Raw genomic sequence first — 12961 nt, forward strand, 5'->3', positions numbered from 1 at the left:
ATGATAGAATTGAAGTAAATAAAAGTAGTTTTTACTTCTACCAAAATCAATTTTACATGAATTTTAACTAATTTAACCTAACATTAATACACTGCATGCGTTTATATTTTATTTGTTGATTCAAAAAATATAGTTAAAAAGTCTTGTTATATTGATTTAATTTTGAATTTGAATGCATTTTATCTAATTTATCATGATATTCATACCTTTAATAGTGTGACAAATCATATTAAAAAATATTTTTTTTATCTAATTTTAATTTTTTTATAAGAGATGTGTTTTTATTTCAAAAGTTAGAATGTTATACATATTGGCTAAATTTTAATTATATATATATATATATATATATATATATATATATATATATATATATATATATATATATATATATACATACGCGCGCGCGCTAAACATTTTTTATTGAAAATATTCAAACAATGTTCTCTCAAAAAATTATTTTTTTAATATATATTATCCAAACACAAATCATTGAAATTTATTAAATATCACAAAAATATTACGAGACTCATTATTTAATATTTTTTACTTATAATTTTATATTTTAAATAAATTTTAACCAATAATAAAAATATATTACTATTTAAAATATAAGATAATATTTGGTAAAAAAAAAAAGAGAATAGCTCGCCTATTTATATAAATTTCTTGGATCCCTCTCCTTTTTAGTTTTATCATATTGTTTAGTTTTTAGCCAGTATTTTTTTCTTTTATATAAAATTTTCTTAAAATAATTAAGTTTTTCTCCTTTAACTTTTGATGGATCCAATTTTTTGTTCTTCAAAATATATATATTTTTTAACTTTTACTCCAATGGTTTCCAACGTTAACTTCCTCAGGTGATGATGTGTCATTTTTTGAACTCATTGACGGGTAAGTAGTGCCACGTTGCATGCCGACTAATTTGCCATGTGTCTCAAAACTATTGGTTATGAACAGGCATGTTGTGTGTGAGAAAGTTAACATTGACTGAATGGGTTTCAAGATATTCACGTTGGAAATTAGGGTTACTATTTTAGAAAGCACCAAAATAGTGTCCGTGAGTGGTCCCAAAGAGAAAAGGAGGGAGAAGAATCTTCTCAAACTAGTGACATGTTGGTGCGAATTGATAGTCACAGACCAAAGGAGGGAGAGTCTTGGGAATCTTTAGAGAGTGGGATTTTGATGTCCCTACGAATATTCAGTCACTCGAAGGAAACGATGCAACGTGTTAACGAAGCTCGACGCAAGGAACACGTGAAGGTAGGCCAATCTTGCTTTATCCTTTTTGCTTGACTTGTTGTTAGTGTGAATCGATGGTCACAATACATGTGTGTTGAGTGTTGGTTACTGTTGGTTGGGTTTTTTTTTTAGGGTTTTCTATAATTGTTAATGAAGGAATTATTGGGGAATATTTTAATTGCAATTTGTTGTATCTACGTGGAAGCGGGGTTGGTTACTTTTATCTCATTATTATTGTGTTTGATGTATTGAATATAGGGATGTCGTTCATTGTTGTTTTCATCCATATGGGGCATTTTGTAAATACAGCTAACCTGAATTATAATGGCTGCAGGAAAGATGTATACAAGAATGTAGATGCTGACAAATGGTCCTTCTTGAGGCTTTAGGCATTGTAAGGGGTGCATGCAGAAGACTATGTTGAAGACTTTGTTGACAAATATTACCATAGGGATACTTACAAGCTATGTTACAGTCATAGTATTACAACAATCGATGATAGGAAAAAATGGCCTAAGACTAATGATCCTGAGGTCAAGAGAAGATGATGAAGATCATAATCAACACAAACTAAGGCAGACAAATATAACCAAAAGATGTCGGAGATGCCACTCAGCTTGGACAGAACAAGAGGACTTGCAAAAATTCCCCCATTCACCCAAAACCAATAGAGACTCGTGTTGAAGGTGAGGGACCACCCAATGAAGAACAACAAAGTCATGTTCAAGTTGAACCAAATGGAACACAACGAGCTAGCCAAACAAATCCAAGCAAGGTAAAATCTATACCATTTTGAGTTAGAAACTATTGTGCATTTCACTTTTGTTTTCAGTCTTTAATGGTCCCTTTACACAGAAAAATCAAACCTTGTTTCAAAGAAAACTGGTTCCGCATCTGCACCTAGAAATAATTATGGTATTGCAAAGAAAATGAGCTGTGCAACAACAAAAAAGGTAAGATTTCTTGTGTCTTTAATTTACACTTAATAAAACCCAGATTCATAGTGTTACAACATAAAAACTGAACAGATTTTGGTTGGTTTTTGTAGAAAAAAGAGACCTTGAAGAAACCTCACCTGTTTGAACAAAGTGCACAATGTAGCAACACTATTTCAGTAGCAGGAGAAGACATGGACACTGATATTGTCTGTAGCTTGATGAACTCTTGAAGAGGAAGATGAAGTAGTCTTTTTTAGGATTAACAATATGTTAGATCTGGGTTTTTTTTGCAGGTCGTTTGAAATGTATTTTGATAGCATTTGGTTGTTCCAGATGTTGAGGACATGTTATTGTTTTGAGATGCTGCTACTTTATTAGTGACTAACTAATGTAAGGCATCGGTAGAATTTTTACATTTGACATGTCATGGACCACATTATTGTCCATTAAAAGTGTATTTGGTCGAACCTTAGGGACCAACAATAAAAAATTCTTAAAATAATTTATTGGTTTTCAAATTCTATAATTAATAACTTCAACCACTCACCAATTCAATAGAATGTCATAATTGCAACACATTTATGTTAATTATTTATAAAAAAACAAATGCTGTAATTTTTTTAAAAAATAAATATTATTTTTAAAAAAAATAATTAATTATAAAAAATATTAAAATATTAAGACATGTGACAAATGAGATGACATGTCACGTGACATCATTATCCATTCAGAAACTATTTTGTGTGAAGAAAAAATTATAATTCATTAAAAAATTAATGAGTAAAAGTTGAGAAAAAAATTAACATATCATCATTTAAACCAAAACAATTAACGTGAGAGACTATTTTGTGTGAAGAAAAAATAACGAGGAACTAAAAGTTGAGAAATTTTTTTTGAGGGATTAAAAGTTGAAGGAATAAAAATTTAATTAACCTAATTTTTTTATTATAGTTTTCAGTTCAATCAAATTAGAAAATAAAAGAAAAATTATACTGGTAATTATTTTATTACCAAAATATCCCAAGCTAGGGTTCCCGTTATCGTTCTGCTGGCACTACACTACGCTACTATCATTAATAGGTAGATCGCTGTGAGAAACACAACAAACGCTGCCGCAACGCAACCGTTTCGAAAGCACTCACTGACTCAGTTTGTTTCTCGTTTCGTCGAACCCTTGGAAGGCACAATGGGAGGGAGGAAGAAGAAGTTCATCGACAAGAAGAACTCTGCTACTTTCCAACTCATCGCTCGCGACACCTCCGACCCTTCCTTCTCCCAATCCGACCGTGTCTTCGTCCGCGTCGACAACAACCCCGTTTCCTTCCCCGTCGCCGACGACTCCGCTTTCGATGACTCCCCCGACGACTACTACTACGACGACGGCGGCGGCGGAGTTAGCGGTGGTCCCTTGCCGGAGGGCGTGAGGAGGGAGATTCTGGAGCTAGGGTTTCCGGATGATGGCTATAACTACTTGAATCACTTGAGGGAAATCAAAAACACCGGCGCTGGTGCTGCTTTCTTTCACAACCCCAAGTTCAAGCTTCAACACCTCCCTCGCGATGTTAAGGTGCTCCCTACTCTTTAAATTGAATTTTGGTGTTTTTCTTATTGAACAGTGTTTTCCAGTTTAGTGATTTTTGAATTGTGAGGTTCGATGATGTTGATATGAGCATGAATTGAAGGGATAAATGAATAACTTGGTTGTGTGTTGAAGTGGGAATATTGATTAATTACGTTTTTTTTGTTGGTGAGTTTAGGCATATGATGCTTCGAGATTGCAAATTTCTGAGGCGGATGGAGAGGCTGTGGAGAACACTATATACAGTGTTGCGTCCAAAACTACCAGCGTAAGGGTGCAGAAAGCAGTTGATCCTGAAGTGGCTGCATTGCTTGATGATGACGATTTGTCACGGTTGGGATCTGATGTTGAGGATTTGGAAGAAGACTTTGTTGTTCAGGCGAATCTCCTTGAAGAGGAAGATGAAGAAGATGAAGAGAAGGATCCTATATGTAATGAAACGAGTTTTTCTGAGGAGTCTGCGATACATAGAAACGGGAACAATGCACACACACTGCAAGTCTCTTCCTGTTCCAGAGTCACAGATGATTCTGGACCTTTGGATGGGGTGACAGATGGTGTACCAGGAGAGGACTGTGTTGGTGAGAAGCCAGGGGCTCGTCGTTTGCTGGATGAGCAATTTGATTTGGTGAGTTCAGCTATTCATAATACTTTACTCACTGTCTATATTTTGGTTCTTTTATGTTTTCTCTTAACGAATTATATCATTTGATGAAGCATGTTGAGCCCCTCTGTTTCTGGTATCTGAGGAAGTTGCCTTTGCCAAATTATGTCCTTTATCGTAATTGCGAGTACAATTATTGAATGCATCTGCACTTTTTAACCTTTAAGATTATCATTCTCTGTATATTTCTGCTATAGCTTGAACACCAAGAATATGGAACTGATGATGATGATGATGGTGGTGATTATTATGAAAATTATCAAGCTGATGAAGACGAGTCCCTTGCTGAGAAGCTCAAACACTCTCTTAAAAACCATGTGATGGATGATCTAGAACTTGATGGCAAGTATAAGGTTCCTTCAGATTTATTGAAGAATAAAGAGGCCCCACATGAGGAACAAGAGGATTTTGCTGCAGATGTGATTCGCCGCTGCAAGGAATATGCTGAGGGGTATGAAGTTGAAGATGATAACAAGGATGTTGTACTCGTAGAAGAAAGTAGTGATGAATCAGAAGTTTGGGATTGTGAGACTATTGTTTCGACTTACTCAAATCTAGATAACCACCCTGGAAAGATTGAAGCACCTGGAGTAGCTAGGAAAAAGAAATTGGCTGAAACTGTGTCTGCAGCCTTGAGTTCCTCTAGTCAAATAATATCCCTTAGAGGCAAAGAGAAACTCCCTGTAGACTTCTTGCCTGGTGGCAGGAAACCTGCCACTGAAAAGGTTAAAGACCAGAGCATTGCAAAAACTGAACAGTACAAGAGAAAACAACATGGCCTTGAGTCAAAGGAGGAGAAGAAAGAACGGAAGGTATCTGTATTATCAATTTGAGTCTATGATGTTTCATCTATTCTATGCATGGAATCATTATCAACTTTTTTGTGAGATTTACCAGCCATTGTTTTCCCAAGAATAATACCCATGCTTATGTTTGGCTTTTATACATTTTATTACTACTGCTACTACTACTATATTAACAGGACTGGTTGCATTGTTTTGTAGGCTGCTGTGAAGGAGGAACGACGTGAGGCACGTCGCAATAAAAAAGAAATGAAAGAGCTTTATAAATGTGAAGCACATCGGGCACAGAGAGCTGCTGCTGTGTCTGGTCCTTCTTCCATTCATCTTTTGTAAGTTTTCAAATTGTAAATCGCCTCAAATTACTTTTAAATTCTTTCATTTTATTTTGAAATGTGTTATAGGCACAAGGCAATATCCATCACAATTTAAACTGTTAGTTTGGACTACATTTGCCAGTTTTATCCAAAATAAAAAATAAAAAAAGAGAAGCGGGGGTGGGGGAATAGGAGATGAATTCTATGCTTCTAATGATTTCACATACATGTAGCTTTTTTTTTTTTTTTGCAAAATGCTGGACCCTTCCTGTTAAGAAAAATAGGTTTCAATCTGATAAAGAAAACTTGTAAGTTTTTATATGAAGGTTATGTAGCTCACAAACCTCCTTAAATGTATTGTTATAATAACAATAGTCTATTCAAATAGTTGTGCTTCTGAATTGACTTGTAATGTGCTCAGTGCTCACGTTATATAGTTGACTAAGATAGGGATGATTACATTTATATAGTTAACTGGCTACTGGCCCCAATTCTACCGTGAAAGAAAACAAACTTTGAATTTCAATTAATGCCCTGAAATGGTGGCATCATTTTGTCTCAATTCTCACTTTAAATGAGTGTCCAAATGTCGTGACCAATGTGGTTTTCTGAGTACTAACTTTGTTTTCCTTTTGCTGATCTATCTTTGTAGGTAAGTTAACAATTACAAGTACTGGTTTGTCACTCGTGTTTGTGTGTCTGCTATTCTGCCTCTGTGACAAGCTTGTGAGGTTCTATGATAATGCCTTCGTACATCATTACAAAGTTTTGCCACTTAAAACATTGTGCATGGCAGTTGTGAGTCTTTTTGCCTAAGCAAGAATGTGCTTAGAGAGTTTTTTTGGTACTGGAAGGAAAGCTTTTGTTGTTTTTCTTACCCATAAGGTTTACCAAAAATCTTTATTTTGTTATTGCTGAAGTTATTGTTTTAGTTGCTTTTGATTTGTAGAACAAGGTCCGGCAACCATATACTTTTAGTTTTGGCCTAAATTATACAGGAGGACACGCAAATAGTTTTTAATTGTTCTTCCTTGAGTTATATGGTTTACTGATCAAAGGCTAACAAATATATTTTATGCCTTTTGGCCATATATTATGATATACGTAACAACCTAATTTAGCTATTTAGAAAATGCGGAATTTCGGAGTTTTGAAGAGCCAACTGGTACTATTCTGCCTGGTCTAATCCCATAGTTTTTGCACAGAATTCGGATTATGATCCACCATTACAGAAGCAATATTTAAGCATGCTATTTAGAAACAAAAAAAAAAAAAAAAAAAATCAATATATAAAGATTCATCAGAATTATATATAAGCCACGAAGTTTCTCTTATCCAAGCCAAAGAAAGAAGGATAACAGATGAGAAAGCGTGACTAGGGCACAACCAATAACGAGAATCCAAGTCAGCTTCTTTATTCTCTTCACCTTAGTTAACCACATTCCCTTCTCTTCTCACGCCACACTGCCAACCATGTCGTGAGCGGGGACCAGAGGCACTGGGGCGAGGGAGCTACCTTATTGTGATCAGGGACGAGAAGAAACCCACCATGAAAGAGATCATCATCGACGTTCCTCTTCAGGGGATTCAGCTGGCCCGTTGCTGCCTACAGAGAACTCATTGCCAAGGATGTCTAAGCTTAACCTAAATGGCTCCCATTCCTTCCCTAAACCACATTCTAACTGAATTCTTTAGTGTCTACACCTTCTTGGCGCCAAATGAACGTCTTGCTCATTCTCGTCTTCCAATTAAATTAATGTAAGAACTAAGAAGGGTTCTTGGTATACTCTCTCTAACTCTAACACAACACACATGATGTATTAGTATTAGTTTAAATTTAGTGAAAATTATAAAATAAAATAAAAATTCAACAAATGTTAAGTTGAATCCACAGAAATTTATATTTTTTAACTAATAATAAAAGAACGTGTTTAAAAGAGCTTGTTGGTAATATTTTTTCATGTGTAATTAAATGTAGGTAATTATTATACAAGTTCATTTAAGACATTGTGCTGTTTGTTTTAGATTTAATTTAATATACTGTGAATATCAACTTGACATTTTATTTTTAGGACTATTTTTGTTACAACAGGAAGTCACCAATTTTTCTATTTTTTTTATCACGCTCAATAAACTCTGCCCCTCCATTTTCGAGACGTGCATAATTTGGTAGGAGAAAATAATCCTCCTTTAGATCAAATTCTCGTGAAATTAGAGAAAAAAGTAAGCAAAACTTGCTGAAGTCATCTTATTTTAACATGTATTTGCTTTTTTATAAAATAATCAATCACTTTTATCAAGCACTTTAAAGAATGATTAAAAAATAAGTGTTTGTCAAGAATCATTCATTTTAAAAAAATGAATTCAAACCGGAAAAGTGTACGATTTACATTCATGGGTCGATCAAGTACAATTTCAATCCTCTCCGCTCGATGCCCTCAAAACACACAAACGAAAAAAAAAAAAAAAACTCCAGACATCCTTAGCCACTTCGGTTAAGTCGTTCCCTTTTCTTCTATGATACCCACTTTGATTCTTTCATATTTAATAGAAGGCATAAGAAGACGTGGGATACAATGTTGTTGTCCAGGATATAACAATTTTCTTGCAAGGATCTATAAACCCTGAGAAACAATGGCAAATCAAATTAGTGGAAGTAATTTTGTGAAACACTTCAAGGGTCAGAAAGGACTGAGGAAGACTGGTATTACATAAAATGGCATGAAGCAAATTTCAATACTTCATGGTTGAAAAATGAAGCAAACTTCAATTTTTAACAACTCAGACAAAGGGAAGGAACATATTGCATTTTCATTCTATTCTGTTTTTCTAACCATATTTTCCATTATTTCATTTCCTCCCTAAAACTAGACATTAAAACTATTCCTCAACTTAACTGATTTCTGGCCATAATACTGTGTAGTATGCAACTCTAAGAACTACCAAACTCTCTCTTCAGTACACAAGGGAATTGAAATCCCACATGCATTTTGAATTCAAAGTTCCACTGTAATGACCCAAGTGTTTAGCAATCTACTTTTATGTTAAGAGGGCAACTTTTGAGATACATCAATGCAAACCTTTGAGTTCATTCTCTACTGCTGAACCTGGACAACTCAGAACAGTGCCAGCCTTTGTTTCAGGGAGATGCCTGGCAGCAATTAAGGGTTTTTATGCTCTCTTTGAAGCTGGAATAAAAACAGAAGGAAAAAGTAAGCAAGTTGCACTTTAAATGAACTCTAATGGGATAAGAGAGAGAGAGAGCGAAAGAAAACAAAAGGAGATTTTTTAACTTCCAAATTCATACTTGAGCCTCTAACTCGGCAATTCTTTGCAAGGATGCATGTTCAATGCAAGCACGGCGCTTACATTCTTCCTCTAGTGAACTAGTAAATTGGTATCTCAGCTCTGCCATTTCCTGAACTAAATCCTCTGCTTCTTCTTTGGCCCTCAACTTTTCCTCTCTTAATTCTTCCTAGTAGAGGTCAAAATACCATATAAATCTTAAAGCTAAAAAAACGATTTGAACCATGGAGTTATAACACACAAACTCTCATTAACAAATTCACATAGACCACTTCAATGATTACGCTTAGATGAATGGTTGTACCTTAAGTTTCTTGATAAGACATTCATATTCTTGGATCTGTTGTGACATTTCCATCTTCCCTTTTAAATCTGCAGCTAGATATAGGATCATTGCCAATCTTCCAACATGTGGACCATGTACTCCATAAGTGCTGAGAAAATATTAAGAGAACATTACCAGAAAGTTTAGTGAAAGTATATGAAGGGACTTGGGCATTATGGGGTGCCTAAGTCCCACATCAAGTAGTATGGGATGCTTGGTGGAACACTTAAGTGGCTTGGTTCTCCCCCCACTATCAAATTGAAGGTCAAGCCCAGTTAGATACGAGAGAATGAGAGATAACAAAATCACAATGAAAACACTCTCATCCTTCAGCAACTATACACAATTAAAATAGCATACGTAACTGGCCACATTTCAAAATTAATTAGTCAAGCATCTAAATAAAACTTCAAAAAATGTACCGTATGTCCTCCAGTATGGTAGAGTTGTTGCCTCGTCCATTCAAGGAAGATTGAGTCTCGAGTTGCAATCTGTCATTGTTTTCCAGCCAGTATTCATCCTTTTGAGAAGAAATTCTAGAGTTTTTGTTGGCAATATCAAGCTTCTCTTTAAGTTTCCTATTTTCTTCATTTAGGGAGATGATGATTTTTTGGGCATCCTGCAATGCAACCTGGAGCTCCTCAATTGATCTACTCATTCTATTATTTTCATCTAGAGTTTCATCCTGGATTTTCTTGGCCTCAAAAAGACTCTGTTCCAAGGCCATCATATCAAGCTTCATGCTCTCTACTTCAAACTGGGACTCTAATGTTATGGATGAAAATGATTCCTCTAGTTTCTCTATGGACAAAGCTGACTTCTCTAATTCTATTTCTTTAGTATCTAGTTCCTGGATCAAGAAAAAATGCTTTGAATTGGATCTTTTCAGCTCCTCCCTTAATCTGAAAACCTCCTCTTGTAAATCTTCCATCCCCTCTAATTTCAATTCAAGGCTGCGAATATGCTCTTCCAGGTAGTTCACCTCTGTATTGCTTGCACTGAGTTGATCCTGAAGATAATCTGTATAAAGTACCAACAATTAAGCCAGTGAGAGAGAGCTAAAAACCTCTAAATTTTTAGTGCAGCGTTACAACTATTACAATAGATAATTGCAATTGTTGGTTTTTCAACGAGGAATTCCTAGTAAGCACAAGTTATCAGCTCACGTTGACTACGTTCCTACCCTTCGTACACACCTTGTCGTTCCTATTGATTGAATAATCCGTGTTTAAAGTATTTTTGAGGTAAAAAAGACATGTAAGAAGGGGGGAAAGAAAAACTACTCTTTCATTGACAACCATTTGTCACCAAAGTTGTTTATCCAAGGAAGTTCACATGTATGCCATATTTTTTTTTTATTTAAATAAAAAACTACCTATTTCTTGAGAACAGTTCAGCAGCTCTTTTTCCAACCCCTGAATGTGTTTCTTATCTTCAGCGTGAGCTTCTAAAAATGACATCTTGTGTTGTTCTAGTATCTGCATCTACATCATAGATAAGTTTTTGTATCAGCCATCAGGTGTTTGCTAATTAAAACTCAATTTAAAAAGACTTTTGTCATTTGCTTATTTAACGTGTCTATCTATATCATTACAAGTAGTGGCAAGATTTTATGAACTAAGTCCAAAGGAATCTATGCAAGGTTCAACTTCACTCTGTATTGTTCCTTTACCATGTCTTTTTCTTTCCTCTCCCTTCAACCACCAATGTCTATCCGAGTGATGTAAATATTAAAGCATGCTTTATTTAGAATTTTAAGCTCAACAGGAAGAGTATGTGCATTAAAATTTAATGCCAGAGCTCTCTGCGTTGAATCAAAAAGCATTACATCATAACCTCATATCACCGCTGTCAAACTAACTGCAACAACGTAGCACCAAACATACCTGGACTGATTGAATGCTTTGGGATTGAGAACTTTGTAAAACACCCTTCTCTTTTCTATGCTGCAAATCATAGACAAAGAATATATTGGTTAAAAAACAGGATGGTACATAAACTTCGCTCGCAAACAGCATGGATAAAACAATGAATATTTGAAAAGCTTACAACATTGATATAGAAATAATACTTCATTTTAGTTAGACCTAGTAATATTATACATTCATAAAATTAGGAATTCAACCAAGAAATGGTTAGGTTTAGAAAGAGGGAGTACCTCTCTTCTACGTCTTGTACTAAGTTGCTCCGCATTTAAGGGAGTATGATTATCACTTCTGCAGCTATTTGACATTTATGTAAGCAAATTCGACACATACGCATAGGAAGAAGAACGTTACCTGATTAATTTTAATTACCTTTAAACCATGTTAAAATTTCATAACAGTAGAGAGACAGAGAGAGAAAGCCTAACCAACTCACAAAACCATGTCAAAATTTCCTAAAAAGTGAATTAAAAAAAAAACTAAAATAAAATAAAACGAGAGCGATTAACGGAGGTTAGAGGAATTGATGGAAAGAGTATGCGAGTAATGAAATGGAAATTTCGAAATTGAAGACAGTAATGAAATGGAAATTTGAGTAATTACCAGAAAGTAGGACGTAGAAATGAGAGCTTAGAATAGAACTGATCGGAATAGTAATGACGGTGGTAGAGACTATAGGTTCCTTGCCGCGCCTCCGAGTTGCATTTCCGTCTCAACCAATAACAAGGTCATTCTCGTCCTTTTATTCCATATCTTTTTGCCTCACGCATATCACTTATTATTGATTGATTAGTATTTTAAAATGTGTGGAGTATCAATATTTATTTTGAGAGTAAATTACACTCATCACCATATATGGTTTTCTTTTATTACATTCCACATTCCTATTTTTTTTAATCTTATAAAAAAATATTCTAATTATCGATTTTTCAATTCATTGGCCACCCTTTGATATTTTTCTTATAATTATAATAATCACCTTTGTAATTTGTTCTCGTCACTTTTTTTTTATGGTTTTACTTTTAGAGGAAATTATAATAATGATCATGACTTAATTTAAATCTTAAAAAAATATAATTATTGATTTTTTGTTTTACTGACCACCCTTTATTTATTTATTTATTATGAAAATCATACGTTGATGTTTTAAACTCGATAAACTTTAATGTAAGACACGGGATGAATAAATGATTTTTAATGAATTTTTTTGTTTAAAATATCTTTATTTGTTCCTTTTAATTCGATAATTATTGCACATTAAAATGATTGAAAAGAAGTACATGGGTATAAAATGATTCATATTAAATTTTAACCGATTGAATTAAGATTTAAAGTTCAATTAAGTAAGCTAAAAAAATTGCATGTAATTGAGTTTTAAAATAGTTGCCGATTAAAATTTTCATGTCACTATTTAAACATCATTTTCTTTTACCTTTGTTTTTTTTTTCATAAATGAATGTTTTTTTTTTCTTTTATTAAATTTACTAATAGAAATTTCATGGAGTTAACCAATGAGGTTAAAAGTAATACTGAAAAAAAAGAAAGGTGACAAGTGTAATAAAAACAAACCACAAGAGTGGTCATTGTAATTAACTAAAAAACATAAAAGGATGATTAGTAAAACGAAAAATCAACAATTAAGATGATTTTTTAGGATTGAAAAAAGAAAAAATGCCCAATGTAATCAAAACAAATAAGTGGGTGGTCATTGTAATTTACTCTTATTTTTATATATAAATTATATTTTTTTATTCACCAAAAAAATATAAATTATATTTTAAATTTACAATAACAAATTATATTTAGAATGTTTATAATTAAATAAAGTGTAAATATTTTTACATTAAAAATGTATTAAAATTAAACTC

General features: G+C 33.8%; 2 protein-coding genes and 1 long non-coding RNA gene across 17 annotated transcripts; 2 read left to right on the forward strand and 1 right to left on the reverse strand.

Annotated features, from left to right (window-relative positions):
* The first annotated feature begins 1015 nt into the window (after positions 1 to 1015).
* Positions 1016 to 2645, forward strand: LOC102665861 (uncharacterized). Its single transcript, XR_419021.4, has 4 exons — positions 1016 to 1260; positions 1574 to 2014; positions 2095 to 2192; positions 2288 to 2645. It is a non-coding gene; the product is annotated as an uncharacterized lncRNA (long non-coding RNA).
* A 568-nt stretch (positions 2646 to 3213) lies between these two features.
* On the forward strand, positions 3214 to 6558 carry LOC100793853 (protein LTV1 homolog). The gene is made up of 5 exons (XM_003549511.5): positions 3214 to 3744; positions 3935 to 4384; positions 4618 to 5232; positions 5425 to 5552; positions 6190 to 6558. The coding sequence occupies exons 1-5, from the start codon at positions 3364 to 3366 to the stop codon at positions 6191 to 6193; spliced, it is 1578 nt and encodes a 525-aa protein (XP_003549559.1). The 5' UTR covers positions 3214 to 3363; the 3' UTR covers positions 6194 to 6558.
* A 1342-nt stretch (positions 6559 to 7900) lies between these two features.
* On the reverse strand, positions 7901 to 11861 carry LOC100805706 (tropomyosin). 15 transcript variants are annotated; one of them, XR_005889286.1, is made up of 10 exons: positions 11697 to 11858; positions 11466 to 11548; positions 11327 to 11390; positions 11055 to 11114; positions 10544 to 10652; positions 9591 to 10188; positions 9148 to 9277; positions 8845 to 9012; positions 8618 to 8725; positions 7901 to 8161 (listed from the first exon to the last, which is right to left on the reverse strand). XR_005889286.1 is itself a non-coding variant. In XM_014769843.3 (8 exons), exons 2-7 carry the CDS (start codon positions 11399 to 11401, stop codon positions 8839 to 8841), a joined length of 1146 nt encoding a protein of 381 aa, XP_014625329.1. In that variant the 5' UTR covers positions 11402 to 11447; positions 11697 to 11861; the 3' UTR covers positions 7901 to 8725; positions 8831 to 8838. The 15 variants fall into 15 exon arrangements, 4 of the variants coding, with proteins under 4 accessions (XP_014625329.1, XP_006600564.1, XP_040867026.1 ...); XR_005889285.1 differs by lacking the exon at positions 11466 to 11548 and having other exon boundaries at positions 8831 to 9012; positions 11327 to 11447; positions 11697 to 11861; XR_003265126.2 differs by lacking the exon at positions 11466 to 11548 and having other exon boundaries at positions 10544 to 10646; positions 11327 to 11447; positions 11697 to 11860.
* Between the last annotated feature and the right edge of the window lie 1100 nt (positions 11862 to 12961).

The sequence above is a fragment of the Glycine max genome, chromosome 17, assembly GCF_000004515.6.
Source record: "Glycine max cultivar Williams 82 chromosome 17, Glycine_max_v4.0, whole genome shotgun sequence".
Taxonomy (NCBI): Eukaryota; Viridiplantae; Streptophyta; class Magnoliopsida; order Fabales; family Fabaceae; genus Glycine; species Glycine max.